The following is a 23,526-nucleotide window of genomic DNA, read 5'->3' as shown; positions in this document are numbered from 1 at the left end:
ATGGCTGAGAGAGGTAGGGTCTTGTCATCTGGACACCCAAGGACCTCCACAAACACTTCCCAGACTTGTGTCCAGGCAGGACTATGCAGCTGTCCCTTATGGGAACTGAACCTGCAACCTTGGTGATGTCAGCACCACACACTAACCAACTGAGCTATGCAGCTATCCATGTTATATGTTAAATTTTCATTTATAATATTAGCAAAGCTATGGCATGATGTAATGAACAGGCACCCCCCAGGTTACTTCTTCGGCAAAACAAAGCCTAAATTAAAAGCAGACTTTAAAGATGTCAAATAAAAAGCTAAGCTACACCATGTTCTTACAACAAAGAGGAGCTGTTTGGTTCTTTCCACATGCTTTAGAAACTTGTGTCCTCTTCCTTTATTTGCATGTGCACCTTCAATCAGTCCTGGAAGATCAGCAACTGTGATCTAGGAGGGAAAGAAAGATTAGACTTTCACAAAAGATCCCATCATCATTTGGGTCACATCGATTTTTAAAAAATGGTTACAGCATCTCCATTAGAGACCAATGCCTTGAATTAGGCAAAAAGCCTTAACTACTAGAAGAGACTGAAAGTGGCACGTTATCTGGCTGAACCATTGAAAAAACTACCTGAATACTCCCTCATATATCTAGTCCCAAGCTACATTATGGAGCAGAACTCCCCCCTTCATAAGTCTTCAACTAGCCTTTCTTTTTTTGGGTGGGGGGAACGACAAAATGAAGTATTGCAGTCATGAGCAGGATACAAGTTCTAATCAGTCACATAAATGTAAGGTTGGGAATGACCCACAGTTTTGCAGGAACTAGTAATTGCAAGTCAATTAATTCTTGACCCCACCCAGAAAAAAACAGACTAACGTGACCACAGTAAGTGAGTTTTGTATTCTTGCTGCAGGATCAAAATTTTCCCCTTTGAAAATGTTTTCTCCAACCTTAACACTAAGTTTCCATTAGAATTATCTGATTTAAAAGTAAGCTTCTCCTCGCACACTGAAAGGTATGTTTTGGAAGGCTGTGAATGACGCATGGCATGCATGTTCCCTCTCTCCTCTTGTGTGCAGCTTTTCCTTCTCCTGTTTAGCGCCACCCATAGTTTGCCACTTCCACACATATTTTCTGATTCTGGTTGTGAGGGAAAACTCTAGCCATAGTTTCAGCAGTAGCCCATGTGGTGGTGCACAGCCATCATCCTGACCCTGCAATCTCTGCAGCTTACCTGGAAAGGGCTGGAACAGGGCAGGGGGTGGTAACCCTGACTTCACTGCAGCTCTGCCTCCAACGCCACCCACAAGTCCCATCCAGGTAAGTTGCAGTGATGTCAGAACTGGGGGACGGCTGTGCACAGGCCACTACTGCATAGTTTACCAATTGAGACAACACATTCTATTTTGGTTATGGTTAAATAGAGAGAGGGAAGACCCATACAGGAGAAGAGGGAACATGCAAGCATGCAATTCATTAGTAACCAAACTATGCTTCGGGCTTGAACCGTTACTTGTATAAACATAGCATGCTCATTTGGGTGCTTAATAAGGTTACCAGATTTTTTTTTCAATGAATCCGGGGACACTTTTCATCTTCAATAGATTCTGTATGGGGACTGATTTGCAAATCCGGGGACTGTCCCGGGGAAACAGGGACATCTGGTAACCTTACAATAGAAAACACCACGCTTGATCTTCTAAGATATTCAGAAGTCAAGGGAATATTTTTGCATGCTGTATTCTGAGAACTGAAGAGTTTCCCACACTTTGAAGAATCAAGCAATTATCAACTAATTTGCAAGACTCAAAACTTAACATATATTACATTTTGGGTGGTGGGGGATAAGGATCAAAATTATTTCCCATCAATTCTAATTTTACGCCTGCTATGGTAAAAAAGGACAGCTAGGAACTACAATGCTTGTTTATATATTCGTTTCATAAAATTTATACACTGCTTGATTGTAAAAAAACAAACAAATCTCCAAGCAATTTTTAAGAGTCTTGTACAGATGCTTAATGTTATTTTGAAGTTCTTTTAAAGTACAGGGGGAAAATATAATCTTTAGCAGTAATGCTGCGATTCTTATCCATGTAATACACTTTATTTAGAGAAAGATTAAAGCATCGTCAGACAAGCCCTCTACACCCTGGTTCCAGGAAGGAGAAAAAGCAATTTTACTCATTTTGCATCTGTGAACTCCAAAATGATAAAATGCTTTCATCTTATGTCTTTGATTGCTCTCATGTGCCAGCTAGAGTTCTACACATCAAAGTCAAAATTAGGTTGTGTGCAATCAAAAGTTTGGAAGACTCATGAATGAACATGGTCCTTAATTCTTCATCAAAACTTAGTAGCATGGATAACGGACCTCATATTTGGAAAAAATAATCTTTCTGAACAAACACAGGCAATTTTTAAAATTATTTTAACAGGCTTATGTTTAGTACTCTACAGTAGATCACTCTCAGCTGCTGAACAGCAATAAATAATGCCGCATGGAGCATTATTTTAGGTAATGCATCATGTTACAGTATTTAGTATTGTAAAGCACGGAGTGGTCTAATGGGTCACACTTGGTGTCCGGCCTCTCTCAATGTCCTAAAAATTAGGTAAATTTGGCTCGAAAGGGTTGTTTATCTGGATACAGATATTGCTTAAGACAGACACAGCCATCTGAAGGAAATATATTGAAACTGAAGGAGCACAGATGCCAGACCTATCTCAGGATACCACCGTTTCTTAGAAAACAAGTCAACAGCCTGCTCTCCTTGAAGTATTGGTGTCAGTTTGTAAGTTAAGAAAATTGGGGTCTCATAACGTAACCAAAATACCATTTCTCCACAACCACACATTTAATGCAGATCTTACTTTTGGAAACCAACCTGTTTAAAATCAGCATACTTGACTGTTCCAAGTTCAGGTTTTATCGTCGTAACTGCGAAAAGTAAGGAAAAATGAGCCCTGTTTTGTGATGTACTTTGGAATTTTACCCCTGGCTCATATGCCCAACACACTTGTTTACTCTCAGTCAAAAGATGGAACACTCTTGCTTTCTCAGAAGCAATCTCTTGAATGCTAGACAGGCAGTGATAGCAGAAGTCCTTCCCAAACATTTAAAGTTGCTCACATCAGAAGATACATAGAAAACTCAATGCAGAGAAATTCTTATTAAATACTGGAAAACACTTGAGGGACGGTATCATAGCTCGCTGCAATTATACTCTGAAAACTTGGTAGCTGAAAGACTGAGCTCTCATTCAGGAGGGGCAGTTCATCTACAGACAGCCTCTGCCCATACTCAAGATCTCTCTCACACACATACACACACACACCTGTCCCCAGGGCATTGCAAGAGACTGTTGTCAGAGAGAGGGGGAAGATGGCTCCTAGAGTCAAAGTGTTTCTATTGCAAGCATTGCATTTAAGAGCAGGGTGCAAACACTAATACATGGAAAATTACTTACAGGCATAATCTGCTATCTGAGGTGTAGCATGAGAAATCTTGGTTAGCAAAGAGGATTTTCCTGCATTTGGAAACCTGGGGTGGGGGATGAAAAAAAATCTATTTAGTGTTCATATCAGTATGTAGTTGACAGAAGAATAAAACCACTTTCAAGTTTTAAAATGCATTTTACTCAAGTGAATTTTGTTTAAAATGAAGAGAAAACTTCTTAGAAGTGGGCTACTCTGAGGGTGGAATAGATTCCATACATACTAGAAAAAGCACCAAGCACAAAAGCTGCCTTTAAATGCTAATTTCCCCCCTTATAAAGCGAATCAGTGTGTGCCCCAAATATGCATTTAGCCAATGTTCCTATAAGTCCCTAACAGAACTATATGCTCTATACTCACAATGGGAAGAACCCACCTTATATTACAGGGAAGACTGAGTTGACAGGATTGTTGGGGGGGATGGAGCAAGAAAAAATTGCTTTGCTATTCTCCCCCCACCTTCCAAAAATCTGGTTCCTTTTTCTTTTTAAGTAAGTCTCAAAATAAGTACACTCCACATTGTGCAACTGTTTAAGCTTTTAAGCACCATTTTGCAAATATGCATTTATGAAAGAACAATTGCTCCGCTATCACATTCTTAATGATTATAACCAGAAAACAAAAACCAGTAATAGAATAAATACTTTGATACCTTACATTGGACTAATGAGATAGGGGGAGAGTGCTCTTTCAAGATACTATTGGAGTAATGGCAATGCCTCAAGAGCCATTTCAAAAGTTATCATACTTCTTCAGGAATGATTTTATTAGATCAGAAGTAGCTGTACTCTCTTTGAAATGTATACAGGGATGCTGTCTGACTTTCAGTGTATCTCAGCCTAATGTTTCTCAAATCTTTTTCCATGTCTGTGATCTAATGATAAAGCACTTATGTACATACTGAAATATTAAAAAAACCAAACTCAGACTGAGATCAAAAGAACAAGCTTTCAGAGACTCACTCAACAACTGAGTGAAATAAACCAAAGGTGTTTGAAATTATTCTTTCCTTCCCTCATCTAGAAAGGGGGGGGGGGGAGAGAGAACAAACCACCCTGAAATTTGAAGTAGAATTAGGTGGTGGGTGGGAGAGGTATACAGATATATCACAAAGGCAATAGTATTTATGTGGCACTGTTTTGAGCACCCACCAGTTCCTTATAAAGCTTCCATTTGCTGTTGGGCAAAGCCTGAATAAAAGTTCAACTTCACACATTAAACCAGAAAGAAGTGAGGCAAGAGCTGCAACTGTAGTTACATCATGCACTGCAGGGCTTTTTTTTCTCAGGGGGAACTCACAGGAACTCAGTTCCGGCACCTCTCTGGTGGGTGCCATTGCCATTCTATTTTTTTTAAAATAATATTTATTATATTTTCCAAAAACACTAAAAAAAGAAGAAAAAAAGAAAAGAAAAACAATACAACACATCAAATTAACAAAACAAGACAAAGACACTAAAATAAATCAAACAATTTCATTATCCCATCTTTCATTCACTTATTTCCACGACCTCCTCACACCTCCCTTTTTGTATTCCACTTCTGTTAATTATTTCAGCAATTCCTTTCCATCTTCCTCTGTTTTCTATCCTGTAATTATCTTAACTCATTCTAACCTTATTTTTTTCCTTTAATACTCTATTAACCTTTCTGTACTTAATTCCTTATAATATTTCTACTAAAGCCATATAACTTCATTTCAACATTTTTCTAACATTCATTAATTTTACAATATTTCTGTAGATAGTTGTCAGGGAACTGCCATCGGAAGGAAGGGAGGTGAAAGGGCTCACACAGGTTGGGAGAGACTCAGCAGCTGAAGAGGGAACCAGTAGGGGGAGAGGAGGTGAGCTGAGGGAAAGTGAGCTGGAGGGATGGCTCAGAGACACTTCCAGCGAAAACAGTGGGGAGGTTTCAGGACCTCCTGTAGGGACACCCACTCCTCGCCGGAAACTGTCACGCAGAGAGTCCAGAAGACGTGTTTCCGTTAAGGAGCTTTTATGTTGGAAGCGATTCCGAAAGCAACCACTGTCGGAATCTGCCAGCGACTGACGGAGCCATGTTTAAGGGGCTCCGTTACAGACAGAGGTTTGCAAACTTGACCAAACTCTGAGGGACTTGGATTTTACACACAAGCAGCTCATCGTCCCATCACAATAGTCTTTAAACTTTTTCCAATCTTCTTCCACCAACTCCCCTCCCTAGTCTCGGATTCTGCCAGTCATTTCCGCCAGTTCCATGTAGTCCATCAACTTCATCTGCCATTCTTCCTGGGTGGGCAAATCTTGTGTCTTCCAGTACTTCGCAATGAGTATTCTTGCTGCTGTTGTTGCGTACATAAAAAACGTTCTATCCTTCTTTGGCACCAATTGGCCGACCATGCCCAGGAGAAAGGCCTCTGGTTTCTTCAAGAAGGTATATTTAAATACCTTTTTCATTTCATTATAAATCATCTCCCAGAATGTCTTAATCCTTGGGCACGTCCACCAAAGGTGAAAGAATGTGCCTTCAGTCTCATTACATTTCCAACATTTATTTTCAGGCAAATGGTAAATTTTTGCAAGCTTGACTGGTGTCATGTACCACCTATAAATCATTTTCATTAAGTTTTCTCTTAGGGCATTACATGCCGTAAATTTCATACCTGTGGTCCATAACTGTTCCCAGTCAGCCACCATTATATTATATCCAACATCTTGTGCCCATTTAATCATAGCTGATTTCACCGTTTCATCCTGAGTGTTCCATTTCAACAGCAAGTTATACATTTTTGACAAATTCTTAATTTTGGAATCTAGCAATTCTGTTTCCAATTTTGATTTTTCCACCTGGAAACCAACTTTTTTGTCCAAATTATATGCCTCCATTATTTGATAATAATGGAGCCAATCTCGCACTTTATTTTTCAATTTTTCAAAGCTCTGCAATTTTAGTCTGTCGCCCTCTTGTTCCAGAATTTCCCAATATTTCGGCCATTTGGCCTCCATATTGAGTTTTTTCTGTGCCTTCGCTTCCATTGGTGACAACCATCTTGGGGTTTTCTTTTCTAACAAATCTTTATATCTTATCCATACATTAAACAATGCTTTTCTGACAATATGATTTTTAAACGCTTTATGTGCTTTTACCTTATCGTACCACAAATATGCATGCCAACCAAATACATTATTAAAACCTTCTAGGTCCAACACATCAGTGTTTTCAAGTAGCAGCCATTCTCTCAGCCAACAAAAAGCAGCTGATTCATAATAGAGTTTTAGGTCTGGCAGGGCAAATCCACCTCTTTCTTTAGCATCAGTTAATATCTTAAATTTTATTTGAGGCTTCTTGCCCTGCCAAACAAATCTGGAAATATCTTTCTGCCACTTCTTGAAACAATCCATCTTATCCAAAATTTGTAATGTTTGAAACAAGAACAACATCCTTGGCAGCACATTCATTTTTATCACAGCAATTCGGCCTAACAATGATAACTTCAGATTTGACCATATTTCTAAGTCCTTTTTCACTTCAATCCAACATTTTTCATAATTATCCTTAAATAGATTTACATTTTTAGCAGTCATATTAACCCCTAAATATTTCACTTTCTTAACCAATGTTAGTCCTGTCTCTTTCTGAAATTTCTCTCTCTCATTTACAGTTAATTTTTTCTCTAAAACCTTAGTTTTCATCTTATTCAGCTTAAAACCTGCTACTTGCCCAAATTCTTGAATCAGTTCCAATACCCTTTTTGTACTAGATTCTGGTTCCTGTAGGGTCAATACTAAATCATCAGCAAATGCTTTCAGTTTATACTGTTTAACTCCCACTTGTATACCTTTGACCTCTTGGTCCTTTCTTATCATGTTTAACAACACCTCAAGGACCGATATAAAAAGCAGTGGAGAAATTGGGCAACCTTGTCGTGTCCCTTTCTCAATCTTAAACTCTTCTGTCACTACATTATTCACAATTAATTTTGCCTTTTGTTCTGAATAAATTGCACCTATACCATTTTCAAAACCTTGGCCTACCCCCATCCCCTGTAGATTCTTCTTCATAAAACTCCAAGAAATGTTGTCAAAGGCTTTCTTCGCGTCCACAAATATCAAGACAGCCTTGGTATTAATATTCACTTGAAGTTTTTCTAAAATATTAATTATATTCCTCATTTTGTCAGACAAATGTCTGCCCGGGAGAAAGCCCGCTTGATCTTTATGAATTTCTTCTACTAACACCTTTTTTAATCTTTTGGCCAAAATGTCTGCAAAAATTTTATAATCCACATTTAGCAACGATATGGGGCGGTAGTTTTTGAGCTGTCTTTTCAGTCTCTGTTTTCGGTATAAGTGTAATGTAAGCTTCCTTCCACGACTCTGGTGCCTTTCTTCCTTCCAATATTTCATTACAGACTTCCTTCAATGGTTGTATTAACCAGTCTTTCAAAGATCTGTAATATCTTGAAGTCAAACCATCTGGTCCTGGAGATTTACCTAATTGCATGTTCTGGATAGCCCCTTCCACCTCCTGGTCCGTTATTTTGTAGTTCAACATTAGTTGTTTTTCCTGTGAGATTTTATGTAGTCCATTTATTTTCAAGAATCGATCAATGTCCATTTCTTTCTGCTTCTCCTGTGTATAGAGTTGTTTGAAATACCTCTAGAAACACTTCCTAATCTCCACTGGGTTCTGTATATTTTTTCCTTCCACTTCCAAGTTCGTGATAGTATTGAGTTTTTGTCTTTTTTTCATTTGCCAGGCCAACAATTTCCCACATTTATTTGCCGATTCAAATGTCTTTTGCCTCATCTGTTTAATCTTCCATTCTATTTCCTGATTCATCAGCTTCACATATTGTACCTGGTATAGCTTTATCTCTTTCAGAATCTCCTGTGACTTTGGTTTTGCTCTCAGTTTCTTCTGCCATTGCCATTCTAAGAGAATGGCGGAGGTGTTCATGGTGAGTTCTGGTACTTCTTTTTCTAGAAAAATAGCACTGATGCCTTATGACAATAAAGTAACAGTAGGATAATCTGGAGGCAGGATAACTGACTGTATGAATAACATTCCCTAAACTTAAATATGTCTTAATGTGGATATAGTACAGACATGGATATTGCTAGTACAAGGGCATTCACTTCAATATATAAATATGAGCATGACTCCAGAGTGCAATTTTCAAGATCAAAGACTTACCCTACTAAGCCAACATCTGCTATAAGTTTGAGATCAAGGTGAATCATGAGCCTTTGACCTCTGGAGGGCAAGAAATTTGTCGCCATGCATCCACCAACACCTCCTCGTGCCACCAACAATCTGTCTTCTGCTCTGTCAAGTTCACCTAAAAATAAAGATACAGAAGCACTTTTTGCAAATGTTCTATTTGTTCCCAATGACACAGACATTTCTTTCAACTTGCCATTTACATTTTAGCACTCATCTGAGACAAAGCACCACTGGACACAGTGGAGCCTACCTCCAGGTTAAATGGTCAGAAAATGTGGCAAATGTTTTTGAGACTTTGTGGTGAGTCCTGAAAAAGGTCTCGCCCAGCTATGGACTTTTTTATGATCAATATGGCTACGCTACCTTCACTTTTTACTTCCAAAAAAATTACAGAGTTCTGTAAGTGAACACATATAAATCAAAGCAAATATACTACCTTAATCAAAATCTATTAAGCTGCTTCTGAGAGTTATCAATTAACTGTTCCTGGATGTCTACCAGTGCATCTATGCTTTTAGCACCTGCACATGCCAGCCAAATGTTTATTGAAGTGTGAGCCAAATTATAGGTTTGTGCTGTTGCACAGACTCAGTAGAAAGTAAACAGCAACTAACAGTGCAATCCTAACCATGTCTCTTCAGAAGTAAGTCCAATTAAACTCAATTGCAGCTTATTCCCAACTACCTGGGAGTAAACCAATTTGAATTCAATGATATTTTATTCCAAGTAGACAAGGTTAGGACTGCAATGTAAGCCATGATTTGTTCTCTCAGATAATAATACATCTGAGGTACAGTCTTCAATATATTTTGGGTGTGTTGAAAGGGAGGTTCATGTAAAAGAATCTCACATATAATGTTGAAAATAATGTGAGAACTTTCCCGTATGAGGGCCTATTGTACTAAATCCTTGCCAGATGCACAGTTGATATGTTTTCTGATCCTTTACAGTAACAAAAAGTGAAGAACCAAAACATCCTTACCAATCACTTTCCCATCATCCCTTGTGACAGATATTCCTTGAGGCACTTTCACTTCACAATCTTTTCCCTTAGTACCTTTCAGCGTAGCAAGACTTGTGGAGAGCGAAAAATATATATATATTACAAGATTGCTGTAAACTGGACCACACAAATTCTCAATCAATGAAACATACTCACCTACTGTTGGCTCCTGCTCCTGCTACAAACCGTTTGCTTGGAAATCGATCTTTAAGTCTCTTCAATGTCATTTTCTTTTGAGCTACCAACCAGACGTCACCGCCTTTCCCACCTTCCCCACCTAATCGAGGATGGCCCATTCCGCCAGTTCCTCCTTTCACGTAGATCCTAAGGTCATCCATAAACCTGCCATACTGCAAAAAAAATAAATAAAGTATTAAAACACTGCCATTTCATATTTACTAGCAATTTGTTAATCATTATGAAAAGTAGGGGATGCAACCCCCTGTGAGGCTACTATGAATGAGACCAAAATGCAGTACTTTACTTTCCCCATAGTGATAAATGACAACCATGAGGTTATATAAGAACAAGTACAGCAGACGCAGGGACGCAGGTGGCGCTGTGGTCTAAACCAATGAGCCTCTTGGCCTTGCCGATCAGAAGGTCGGCGGTTTGAATCCCCACGATGGGGTGAGCTTCCGTTGCTCAGTCCCAGCTCCTGCCAACCTAGCAGTTCGAAAGCACGCCAAAAAGTGCAAGTAGATAAATAGGTACCGCTCCAGCGGGAAGGTAAACGGCGTTTTCATGCGCTGCTCTGGTTTTGGTGTTCCGTTGAGCCAGAAGCGGCTTAGTCATGCTGACCACATGACCCAGAAAAACTGCCTGCGGACAAACGCCGGCTTCCTCGGCCTGTAAAGTGAGATGAGTGCCGCAACCCCAGAGTCGTCTATGACTGGACTTAACTGTCAGGGGTCCTTTACCTTTACCTTTTACAGCAGGTGCAGGGAAATCTCTGGCTCTCCAGATGTTGCTGAACTACAACTCCCATCACCCCTAGGCATTGGCCATGCATGCTAGGGCTGATTGGAGTTGTAGTTCAACAAGTTCTGGAGGGCAAAAAGTTCCAGATCCCTGAAATAGAGGGATGGTGTCTAAACCTGCTTCCTGTCCTTAGTGTCACTGATAATTAAGACAGAACTGATCTGAATAGTCCCATCCTAAGACATGCACAAATAAAAAAACCCCTGTAAACAGTGAAGTCCAAAAGGAAACTGTCTGTGACAATTTGGTGCAAAGATATGCAAGATGGACACAGGGCTGTAGATTTTTAAATTTGCCATTATGTAAAGTTTGATAATAGCAATAATAACCACCAAGTATTTCATCCAAGAAGGGCTGAAGAGCTTCCTTCTTTTGTACTGAAGATTTATTATCGAGATAAGGGAAGTTTTTGTCACTGGACCCACCTCCCTGCAGCCAAATACTGTATTCAGAGGTGCACGGGGCACCTCCTAAGTCGCCCCCCGCCCCGCGGAAACGGCGCCCCATAAGGCTGAGGGGAAAGAGCTGCTTTGGCTGCGCACTAACCTCCCTCAGAAGGGCTCGGCTGAGCCGCCCCATGCTGGTGACCAGCGGGCGCAAAGGCGCTTCCTTCAGCGGAGGCTTGGGCGCATGCAAAGCCAGGGAAGAAGCGCAGGAGAGTGACGCCGACCCGCGACGGGCCCGCCTGCTCGGAGGCGGGGCGGGCGGGGAAGGCTGGACCGCGAAAGGCCAGAGAGAGAAGGTCCACGCGGGGCGCTGGAGCAGAGCTTTCCTGGAAGCGCCTGAGCTGCTGCTGCTGCTGCTGCAAATGGCGACGAGGGCGCTGCGGAACATTTTGTGCCTCGCTCCAAAAGGGTTGCCTCTTAAAGAGGCTTGGCACGTTTATTTCGAGGGCTAGAATCCGCTTCTTCAGATAACGCGAAGTGAAATTCTTGCGTCTGCACACGTGCATTCCGTGCATGCGGGTTCGGGGAGCGGGGAAGGAAAACAGTGTAGGAGCGTATCGAGAGCGCGGCGGAAGCTGGACCGAGGCACATTCCGTACCCCTCTCTGTAGGAATGAATCCTAAACGTCATAATGTGGCGGACGGACCTTGCACACATAGAATTGCAAAAATAATAATAATATATATTTTTTTTTTAAAAAAAATTGATTTGGCGGGGTGGGGAACACAAAATAAATTAGCTGGCTTTCCTTTACATATAATCTTCATCCTGGGAAGTAAGACCTGAACCACCGCAAAGCAGAGCCGCTCCATGGGTAGCTCCATCCCATCAAGTAAAACAATAGAAATACATAACTAACTGACCAATCATGTTGGTCTCCCCCCCAAAAAACCCCCAAAAATCCTGGCTGCGCTCATGAAAGTTATCATGGTTGATGGTATCAAAAGTCAGGGACACGTTTTCCATGTCTTGTCTCCTGAGGATACAGGTCGACTAAAGCAGTTTCTGAGCCAAAACCAGGACTAAACCTCAATTGGAATGGATTTACTACAAGAGTGCCTGGATCTGGTCTGCGGCCATATGCTCAAATATCTGGATCAAAGAGGGAAGATTGGCACAGGCCAGTAATTATTTAAATTTTCGAAATCCCGTCATGGCTTCTTAAGGGTGGTCTTACCACTGTCTCCTTTAAGCAGGCAGAGATCGACCACCCCCTCTCACAAGGAGACAGTCATCACCTCCGTGGTCCAGCCAGCTGTCCCCTCCCTGCTAGTTTTTATCAGCCAAGAAGGGCAAGGCTCTAGAGCACAAGTGGTCGCCCTCACCTTCACTTTGTCTGCATCCTTGAGCCTTACTAGCTGAAACTGATCCAACAGGTCAGCAGAAGGTCAGCAGTTCGAATCCATGCAACGGAGTGGGCTTATGCCCCAGCTTCTGCCAACCTAACAGTTCAAAAGCATACCAGTCCAAGTAGATAAATAGGTACCACTGCAATGGGAAGGTAAATGGCATTTCCGTGTGCTCTGGCTTCCATCATGGTATTCTGTTGCGCCTGAAGCGGTTTAGTCATGCTGGCCACATGACCCAGAAAGCTGTCTGTGGAGAAATGCTGGCTCCCTGGGCCTGAAGCGTGATAAGCGCCATACCCCATAGTTGCTTTTGACTGGACTTAACCAGGGGTCCTTTACCTTTGCCTTTCTGTAACAGTGTAGTCAGTTCCTGTCAGCCCTAGCCAACATGGACAGTAGTCAGGGATGAAGTAGTTGAGAACGTATATGAACCAGCATATGAATTAGCATCACAGAGGTATAAACTAAACTAAAGGTAAACTGAAATATAGATTTGTCCTGAATCACAGAGATGGTGTAACAGGAAATGGGAAAAAGAGAAGGAAATGAGTTTTTTAAAGCCTGTTTGCTTAGATAGCTAGGAGATAGGTTTTATAAGTATCTAAATCAATGAAATTGAATCATTCTTTCCATCTGGAGGCACCGAGGAAGGGGAAGTTGTTTGGTATATGCTGGAAGCTCTTTACATGATTAGCCCACTTTGAGTTGTGCTCAGTGACATTTTTTTTGTTCACCATAAGGATGCCAATTTCCTGCCCTAGCCCCCTCCGCTTCTACAACAATGATTCTGTTATAATGACTTTAGAAACAGATATGTGGTTTCTTGTTAAGATGCAATGTGGGCACTCAAGCAAACAATCTTGACTATCATACATGAAAAGCCAGTGCAAAGTTTGTTGCCCCCAGCACACCTTTCTCCATCTGCTGAGGAAAAGGCAATGGTTGGTTCTCTTAATTTCACTAGAAGAGTCAATTAATGACTACAATGTACATACTGAACCAAATGCAGTACTGGTGTTCAAAAATGCTCCCCACCAAACAGAAATCAAATTTTGCTTCAGAAATGGTTAGCAAGTGCTTCTAATTCCTGACCATTCCTTTGGGTATAAAACAACAAAATAGTGCTCTAAAAAACCCCACCATACTCACATTCAGTGCTATTTTTCTGGGGGTACGTGCTTCTTTTTTGGGGGTACACAAAAACATTTTGTGAATCTTTGTACTTTTTTCCATTTACTGTATTTATTTATCCCAATTTGAACTATAAAATGATGATTTTCTTGAGTCAAAATGATAATACCCCTAAACATTTTTAAAGAAAAAAAAGCACTGCTCACATTCATACCACACCATCGAGGAAATGAATCGGAGTATTGTCACTTGCCTATAGGAGATATAAGCAAGAGTAGTGACTTTACTCTGTAGTGAGTAGAAAATAATATCCAATATTTGTTCTTTGTGAAGCTCCAAGACTGCAAGATTGGTGGTGGGGAGAAAGGTGCCCTCTTACCCACTTCAGACGGGAAGATAGCCTGGACTGGCCCTGTACATGAGTCCTTCCCAGGGTACCCCTGCCATCTTTACTTATATGGGTGGTGATCAGAAAGAGGACATTTTCAGTCATGATGCCTTGAGTATGGAATGCTCTCTCCAGGGAAGTTAACCTGGTGCCATCTTTTGGCACCAAGTGAATTAAAACAACCAGGTATTTCAGCACATTTTGTCATTTGTTTTGTCTAGTGTTTTGTTGGCTTTGAATGATCTTAGTGGCTTCTGAGCTTCTCTGACTCTGTATTTATTACTTTTTATTGTTCCTGTTATCTTATGTTTATGCCTGATGATCGTCTTCCAAAGCAACTACTCTATTCCAAACTTAAAAATGGAAAGCGTGATGCTGGTGGTCAACCTCAAGAGGTTTAAAGACTGTCTTAAGGCAAATCTAAAAAAATGTAGTATAAACACTGACAACTGGGAAACACTGACCTGCGAGCACTCCAGTTGCAGAACAGCCTTTACCAAAGGTGTCGTGGGCTTTGAAGACACTCGAACTCAGGACGCAAGGGAGAAACGTGCTAGAGGAAGGCACGCTTGGCAAATCCACACCGTGATCAGCACCCTCCCGGAAACCAATGTCCCCGCTTTGGAAGGACGTGTGGATCCAGAATTGGCCTCCACAGTCACTTACGGACTCATTGTTAAAACCGTGTTTATGGAAGACAATCTTACTTGGCTACAAGTGATCGCCAGAGAAGAAAAAGATGTTTATTTTATTGTTTTTATCATTATATATATATATATATATATATATATATAATTACTGTTTTATTTTTAAAAAATTGTACCGCGCCCACAGAGTCTTGTTATTATTCACTGACTAAATAAACAGAAACAAGTATTTTTAAAATGTCCTGTCTGTTGCTGTTTGTATTTAAACAGTTGTATTTTTAGCAGTGATTCTATCGCTGTTCATTATATTTTCGTTAAGCAACGTCATTTGGCATCTTTTAAATAAAGTGTCTTCCGTATTCTAGGGAAATGAATGTTCTCTAACAAATTTGTGACTTCAATGTTTGTTAGTTTTAATCAAGATGTAATCAGCTGGCTTCTAGGAGAAGCACTTTTAGGCTGCAGTTCTCTGCACACTTAACCTGGGAGTGAGCTCCACTACTGGGCCCAGTTGAACTTCATGTCCAATAATCACCCATAGGATTGGGGGTCTAAAGCTGCAATCCTAAACCCACTTTGCAAGGAGGTGAGCCCCATTGAACTAAGTGGGACTTACTTCTGAGTAAACATCAAGAGGCTTTATCTGCAAATCTCTTCCTAGGACAATTACCCCAGCTGTTATTGGACAAGGATGTACACAGGAATAGGGATGTATTGATAAGATAAGGGAACAAAGATGCAGATTGCAGCAGATTGTGTAGCTGATTGACTCAGAGCAGATGATGTGGACGGAGGCGGGGTTATGTGATTTATAGCCCCTCTCCTCTCCTTTTTCACTTAATGGAGTGGATGATACTGCCAGTGTCTGTCTCTGCTATATAATCCCAATAAGCAGCAACCATTATCTCGCTAGCAACAGAAAGCAGTTTCAGACTTCTGGTCTTTGGGAATCCCCTCCACCCCTCTGTGTCCAAGTGGTCGGTCAACACAGACTGCTTTCTGTCACTGAATATTTGCACTCAAGAAGGCTATATTTCAGTAAGTATGATTTTTCACTTTGCTCCTTAAAAACAAATGTTGAAAAAGTCTCATTAACTGAACAGGGAGAAGCCAGATTCCAAAACTTCTAGCCCAAGGCTATACACACTTACTCAGAAGTAAGACCCACTGTGTTCATTGGAGGTTGCTTCCTTGTAAAGGCTGCAATGCTGATCCTGCCTGCCTGGGAGTATTCCCCTTTGAATTCAGCACTACTCACTTCTGTGTACATGTGTCATAGAATTGCTGTGTGTTAGTTGCTTTTGCTGTTTGATAGCCAATGACAGCAGCTACAAAAAAGACTGGTTGTAATTTTCATGTTATTATTGCAAGTGCTTTTGTAGTAACTGAATTACAAGAGGGGAAGGAAGATATATGTTTCCAATATATTGATCACAGTAATCAATATTCCCTGAGGAGTAGGAATAATCAGGAAAAAAACTTTATTGTGCTTCTAAGTTCCAGAGAAAAGAAAAACCGATCAGTAAAATCTATAATGCTGCTGTGTGAAATGCATTACTGTATTTATTGATCATGTAGATCAGTGATAGTTTTTTACTTTCTCCTGTGTGTCACTTTCTACAGGTGCTATCTACAATGTAAGAAAGTTTTACATTCCAAAAGTTTTAAATTCCTGACCTTTTTACTTGTCCACAAACTGTATATTGGAGCCAGTGTAATGTTGTGGTTAAGAGTATGAGCTGAATATTTTCTATAAACTTCTGGCTGCTTTTAAATAATTCCCTCCTGTCATGGTTGGTTGGGTGCCTAGAATCCTAAGCATTTTATTTATTTAAGGTTTTAATTATTAACACTTATATGCTGTCTTTGGGCTATCCTTTAGGTTCTCTCAACCTCTTCTGTCTTCACAACAACTTTGTGAGGTAGTCTGCTGGTCTGAGGAAAAAGTGCCTGACCCAAGTTTACTCAGTGTGCATCATGACTGAGTGGGGGCTTGAACCCTGATCTTCCCAGTCTTAGCCCTTTATGCTAACCATTATACCAACTGTTCCCAAGCTCTCCCTGCCCAAGACCACTTAATGATTTTTCTTCCTGTTGTTTAGAAGTGGTAATTGCTTAGGACCAGCCATCGCTTTATTCCCCTGAGGAAGGCAGAACTTCTGCCTGCCATCACTAACTCCATCTTGTTCACCTTCCAGGCAGACTGCCAGGTTCTAAGAACGAAACAGCAGCCATTGTGCCTGCCATTCCTCTCACACACCCTTTTCTTCATACACATGTAGTTATGCCACTTTGCAGACTCACAACACCACTGGTGGTCCATGAACAACGCTTTGGGAACCCCTGACTTAAATCATACCGATCTCAACGAACTCAAGAGTAGCATATATAGTTCTTTTCTCCAGTCATTTTATTCCCACAGCAGCCTTGTGCGGTAGGTTAGGTGACTGTTCCGATGTCACCCAATGCATTTCTTGACGGGGTGGGAGTGGGCATTAGGAGCCAGGTTCTTTTGTCCCAAGTCAAGTGCACAAAAAAATTATGTAGCGGCAGCCATCTTAACTAACCACAGAATGGGCCTGCCTCCATGGGCGTAGCCAGGATTTCTGTTGGGGGCGGCAGAACCTCAGTAAGCTATGTATTTTTATTGAATTTGATTGATTTGGGTGGGGGAGCTGCCTCTCTCTGCCCCCCCCCCATGCCTGCCTGGATGCAATCCCATTGTTACGAAGGTTGCTCGCCATTCCCAATCTCTGCCAAGTGGTAGCAAGATTCCAGGCGCTCACCCAGGGTGCAAATTGAGGCACAGCGGAGGCTAGTCTATTTAATACATATGGCTTACCGTGCACATATTTACACCTGGAATCTTCAATGAAGGAGGTGCAGAGCATTATACCCCAAGAGTAATAATAATAATAATAATAATAATAATAATAATAATAATAATTATAGTCCGCCCATCTGACTAGGTTTCCCCAGCCACTCTGAGCTGCTTACAGCATATCTAAAAACATAAAACATCAAGCGATAAAAACCTTTTGAAACAGGGCTGCCTTCTAACAGCTGTGTGATTCTTTATCTCCTTGACATCTGAAGGGAAGGTGTTCCACAGGGAGGGTGCCGCCACTGAAAAGGCCCTCTGCCCAGTTCCCTGTAACTGCTTCTTACAGTGAAGGAACCTGCAGACAACCCTCGGAGGAGGACCTCAGTGTCTGGGCTGAGCGGACACTGTCTCTCACTGTCCCTCTCACAGCTACAGCAAGCTTGGGTCCAAAGCATAAGTCAGTCATGGCTTTTGGGGCAGCCTCCTCCAGCCTGCACCAAGATGGTTCTGCCTTTGTTCTCTTCTTTCCCAGAACGCCTCCAGATTTCAAAAAGGACAATTTTTCCTATGACATCATGTGCCCCCATCACCTTGGCAACCTGCCAGTTCTCCCGTCTCTCTGTCCACTCCTCAGAGAGTGGGGGTGGGGGGAGGACTGTTCTTTTGCATTGCTAATGGACCTTAATGGCTCAGTGCCATTGTTCCTTCATGGTTCTGCACTTAGCTAACGCAGAAATTTCCTGCCTGGCACAGTTCTGCAGCTTGTATTTCCCTTCACGCCCCCAAATATTATCTAAATACTAGCATTTATTAATTTACACCATTCACTAACAGACTCTGGAGCCCTAAATCTATGACACTATATAAACAGTGGGACTTCTGAAAACACAGGCTGAGGCCGTGTGGCTACAACTGAAGTCACTCTTACTCATGATGTTGATCGGAACAAAACCAGGTGGTTCGAGTGCAATTTAATTGTTTTGCAGCAGAGTGTATTTAAATAACACAGTGTTCCAGTACTTTAACCTAAAAAAAGATGTGTTCAACCGACTTCTGAGAGGCAGTCGCATAGGAAGTTGCCTTATAACGAGCGGCACAATTTGTTCGTGCCGCTCATTATTGAATGGCAGCAGCCCTCCAACGTCTCAGACGGGAGCCTTTGCTAGCTGTATTTGAAGGTTCTTTCAGTTATTTATTTAATTTATTTACTTTTTCTTGGGTTTATATACCCCCAAGTCACCCAAGGCAGTTTACAATGTGATTCAAACAGTAAAACAAATGCATTATTTTAAACAAAGACTGACAGAGTCCTCTCATGCCAACGGGGAGCTTGATGGTATACATGCTCCCTGGCTTGGCCTCCCTTGCCTCTGCCTTCCCTCAGGGGAAACAGGCCTTCAGCTGTTCCAGGGAAGGTGGGTAGGAGCTGCCCCAACATTTCTCTCAGGCCAGCAGCGCTGGCTCTTGGGGATGGAGGCACTTTGCCCCCCCCCCCCAGGTTTTTAAGGAGGGGGCTGAGCCCCTCAATATCCAACAGCAAAGTCACACACAGAATGTCACGCTGTCAGCCTCCTCAGTCGCGGATGCAAAAAGCCGGCACTTATGTCTCAGGTCATAGGTGCTTCTGTGAGGAGCTATTGATAAGTGTGCTCCATGACCTGTACTCCCTGGCTTGGTTCTTTGCCTTCTGCCTTTCCTCAGGGCACATGTGTCTTTGAAAAATAAATAAATTATTTATACTTTTGAAGTTTATACATTTCACTAATTTTACAATCATTTTGACATTTCAAAACTTGACTTCCTTCCCCCTCTTTCTGCGGTTCCTTAAATTAATTTTTAATATCTTCTGCATATCCAAATTAACTTAATTTGCTCATTTATTCATCTTCTTTAAATATATACTCTTATGAAACTGCAGGTTATTACAATAATCCTGCCAATGTTCTTGTCTGTTTACAATTTATCTGTAATTCTTCAATAAACCATTTCTATTCTTTTATAAAAAGTTTATTATTTTGATTTCTTATTCTTCAGGTAAGTTTCATCATTTCTGCATATTCCTTAAGTTTTTGTATCCATTCTTCCTTTGCTGGGACTTTTGCTTCTTTCCATTTTGGGGCAAGTAACATTCTTGCCGCTGTAGTAGCATATATAAATAAGTTTCTATACAGTTTAGGTAGTTCTGTCCCTATAATTCCCCAAAGAAAAGCTTCTGGTCCGTCCGTCCCCCCATGGTTATTTTAAACATCATTTTCATTTCATTATATATCATTTCCCAGTAAGCGTTAACCTTACTACAAGACTACCACATATGCTAAAAAAAACCTTCTTTCTCTTTACATTTACAACACTTATTTGATTTAGATATATATATTTTTGCCAATTTACTCAGTGTTAGATACTATCAATATATCATTTTCATTTAATTTTCTCTTAGACCATAACATACTGCGAATTCTATATCCATATTCCACACCCGTTCCCATGCTTCCATGTCTATATTATGACCAATATCTATTGCCCACTGTATAACTGAAGATTTTACTTGCTCATCCTTTGTCTCCCATTCCAATAATATTTTATGCATTTTAGACAGCACTTTTACATTACATTCCAACAGGTCTCTCTCCAGTCAGGCAAGTGTGTCTTAGCCATTCGTTGCTACCCTGTTGAATAGTACGGGAGCAAATGGGCAGAGCCTTTACATTGTGTCTTCTCCAACATTCATGTTGATGTCATATGAAGGTCTCCTCCTTACAAAGCTCTTCAGGCTGTGATTCAGTGGTAGAGCACATGCTTTATATGTAGGAGAGAACTGTGTGATATTATGGGCTACAACACTCAGTGTAGCCCAACTCCTTGATCTCATGTTGTTCAACACACAATCAAAGAGCACCTGACTGGGGCTACTGATGCTGGCCTTTTCTTTTCTTTTTATCTGCAATAGCAATATATTTTAACTAGTTATTGGCCCCACCTCACATGTGACAGGACATACTTGTGTTCTTGCGCCTGTTGGAGCCGCAGGCCAGTTGGACGAAGTCAGAACTAACATCCTTTTTTGTGACAGTACAGTATGTTTCAAAGTTGTAAAGTTAAAGACTGTAGAGGGAGTGAAGTCATAATTGTTTGTATTGTTTTCAGATACCTCTGTGCGGCATGGAATTTGTACGCAGCAGAAAGTGGCTTCTCCAAATGGGTTGTCTCTTGATGGTGAATTTAGTTTTTGGCAACCTGGAATATCAAAAAGAAGCCTTTGCCGGCCTGGGAGAGATTGATCATCATTGTTGGGAAATCTCCTCTCGTAGGCTGGTGGAAGTGAAGAAACTCAGGGTATCAAGCACAGTTACTGCTCTCTGGGAATTCATGATGTTCCTGAAAGGGTCGTCTAAACCCAAGCATAATGACATCTTCAACAGTTTAGCTCAGAACTTCTGGGATATGTATGTAGACTGTGTTCTCTCAAGCTCTCATGGAATGGGCAGGAGACAATTAGTATCCGCAGAGAATACTTTTACATATGGACAGAAAGCATCAGAAGGTAATTTTGTTATACTTACCTGTTAATAAAACACTAGTTGCGTGAAGTGTTATACCTGCCATGCAACTGATGGCGTAGGCTGTAGTCCATGAATTATTGCACCAAAATAAATTTGTTACATCTTTAAGGTGCCAGAGGAGTCTGTGCTGTTAATACTGAAAGGCTGCTATTTCTAGATTAAGGCTATAATCCGATATCCCAGGTTTCCTAAGTGTATGTCCTACTGAATTCAATGGGAATGAATTTTGAGTATAGACACATGTAGGATTGTGCTCTAAGGCTGTGCACTCTTTCCTCGGAATATGCCCCATTGAACACAGTAGGACTTACTTCTGAGTAAACATGAACTGGATTGCTCTCTCATGAAATCATCACTTATATGTTTTGCCTCCATTTCTTTCAACTACTAAGCATTTAAATATGTCATTTATTTTTTACATTTAGATACTACCTTTTCCTCCAATGCGCTCAAGGTTCTCCGCTTCCTGTTTTATCTTCACAACAACCCTGTGAGGTAGGTAAGGCTGAGAAATGGTGACTGGCTCATGGTCACCAAGTGGGTTTCATGGCTATGAACCCGAGTCTCCCAAGGTCATAGTCAAACACTATAACCATTACACAACACTGGCTCTCTGTGTTACATCAGCCTACCTCCTCCATGTCCTACTCTGCAATTCTCCAATTTTCATAGAAATAGAACCGCATATTTCACAGATGACAACCAGGAAAAAACAATCCAGGAAAAAAAAAAACTTCTTCAGTGTATCTGAAGAAGTGTGCTTGCACACGAAAGCTCATACCAAGAACTAACTTAGTTGGTCTTAAAGGTGCTACTGGAAGGATTTTTTTATTAGGAAAAAACAAGAAAGAAAAAATGGCAACAAGGACTATCTGTACTTCTAATTGGCTCTTTCCTTCTCTGCAGGCTTCACAAACCTCAACTGTAGAGCAAAGAGGCAAATCTACAGAAGACACCTCATCCAGATGATTCCACACTGAATGAAGCTTTCAAAAAGCACATATTTTACTGTAGATATTTCTGAGAACTCTTCTTTTTTTTGCGACCTTTTTCTTTGTTCTGATTTGATAAGCACATTCCAATCATTGACAACATGGTCTTTTCTCCAATGCAAATGCTGTATGTATTTTGAATAATTTCCTGTGCTCTCTCAGGTAAATCTATGTGTTTAATACTAGCACACATGTCCTTTTTTGGGAAAAAGGTTTCTCTCATTTTTAAAAGTTCAGAATGCAATGAAAACCAAATATATTTTTATATGCTAATGAAACATGGTGCTGCAGCAACAAGCATATTTTATACAGCATCTTATAAATGATAATTTCATTTTAAAGAAATACAAGGGGGGGATGTAAACCCAAAGAAATTATGCTTGATGTAATTTTCTGTGCAATCTCTTAAACACTGGATTTGGTCACTTATGTTGGTTATCATAAAATATCTTTTCTATGCTGTGTAGACTATTGAAATGGTGCTCTTACTCAATTCAATATCCTTCAGACTTGTAATAATCTCCCTAATATGCCACAATACAGTCTTCTCAATCTCTAGTGCTTCTCTTGTGTCCACTGAACTTTCTCCTGCTCATGGAAAAGAACAGGGAAGCTCCTGCATATTCTTCACATTCAGCGTTCGGAGTCACTTGGTGGCAATACTCTGCATTATAAAACAATGTATTAGAAGTGGGACCCGTAACAAAACCTTGCAGCGTGGAATGTTCAGTGTTCCAGTCAGGCCTCCTTCAATGATACTCTATCCCATTCCCCTTCTTTCCACTTTTGTTTCCCAAAAGACATTTGGGAGCATGTTCAAGTCCACCATGGAGATGGGCCTTTTCTCCGAAATATTGCATTGACAGGAGCCTATTGAAAACGTGGTGCTATTTGCAGTGCTTTGGGTGATTTTTGCCATCGCTTTCTCCAAATTACTCTTGTTGATTTTCGTTCCAAAATACTGTATGTATCTGGCAGGGAACTAAGATGCACGTAATATATGAATCAGTCTCTGCCTGTTTATTTAAGGTTTAAAGTATTTGCCGATAATACGTCAGTATTCCAGGATTTCCCCTATTCACCTCATTTATTTATTTTTAAATGATATTTATTGAAAATTTTTAGAATTACAAAAGAGAACAAAGCAGAAAAAAAGAAAAAGAAAAGAAAAAACAAACCACGTCAAACAATACAAATTCAAAAAGCAAAAATACACCACAAACACTCAAAAACAAATCCATCATTCTCAAATCCTCAACTGTCATTACCTTCTTTCTTTGACCTCCTCCTCCTCCCTTTTTTTGTATCCTAGTTGTTAATTGTCGCAGCAAATCCTTTCCATATTTCATAATATTCTGTCATTACATTACCTTAATCTATTTTAATCTTATCTTACTATAGAGAACCTTAAGGCTTAAAACTTAAATCTTATTTTTACCAACTTCTCATAACCATAATATTCTTACATAATTCTTTAAACATTTTTGCTAAAGCCAAGTAATTTCGTT

The 23,526-nt window shown here is 40.6% G+C and overlaps 2 protein-coding genes across 5 annotated transcripts in view; one reads left to right on the top strand and one right to left on the bottom strand.

Moving 5' to 3' along the window:
* LOC308460123 (cilia- and flagella-associated protein 69-like) overlaps positions 1-23,526 on the bottom strand; it is a 55,866-nt gene that overhangs the window by 3,356 nt on the left and 28,984 nt on the right. Inside the window, exons 24-30 of the mRNA XM_080976110.1 lie at positions 11,228-11,560; positions 9,857-10,050; positions 9,680-9,771; positions 8,668-8,812; positions 3,462-3,535; positions 2,880-2,932; positions 327-434 (exon numbers count right to left, since the gene is read on the bottom strand). Coding sequence (XP_080832236.1) covers positions 327-434; positions 2,880-2,932; positions 3,462-3,535; positions 8,668-8,812; positions 9,680-9,771; positions 9,857-10,050; positions 11,228-11,560 — 999 coding nt within the window. The remainder of the gene's footprint in view (positions 1-326; positions 435-2,879; positions 2,933-3,461; positions 3,536-8,667; positions 8,813-9,679; positions 9,772-9,856; positions 10,051-11,227; positions 11,561-23,526) is intronic.
* FAM237B (family with sequence similarity 237 member B) lies at positions 14,843-23,092 on the top strand. 4 transcript variants are annotated; one of them, XM_080975218.1, is made up of 4 exons: positions 14,843-15,680; positions 20,611-21,007; positions 21,452-21,521; positions 21,933-23,092. In XM_080975218.1, exons 2-4 carry the CDS (start codon positions 20,626-20,628, stop codon positions 21,952-21,954), a joined length of 474 nt encoding a protein of 157 aa, XP_080831344.1. In that variant the 5' UTR covers positions 14,843-15,680; positions 20,611-20,625; the 3' UTR covers positions 21,955-23,092. The 4 variants fall into 4 exon arrangements, with proteins under 4 accessions (XP_080831344.1, XP_080831346.1, XP_080831345.1 ...); XM_080975220.1 differs by lacking the exon at positions 14,843-15,680 and adding an exon at positions 16,237-16,279; XM_080975219.1 differs by lacking the exon at positions 14,843-15,680 and adding an exon at positions 16,774-17,076.

This window comes from Podarcis pityusensis, assembly GCF_964106645.2.
Source record: "Podarcis pityusensis genome assembly, chromosome: 12".
Classification (NCBI taxonomy): Eukaryota; Metazoa; Chordata; class Lepidosauria; order Squamata; family Lacertidae; genus Podarcis; species Podarcis pityusensis.
The sequence above is the reverse complement of the archived record's forward strand: the minus strand, read 5'-3'. Positions and strand labels throughout refer to the sequence as shown.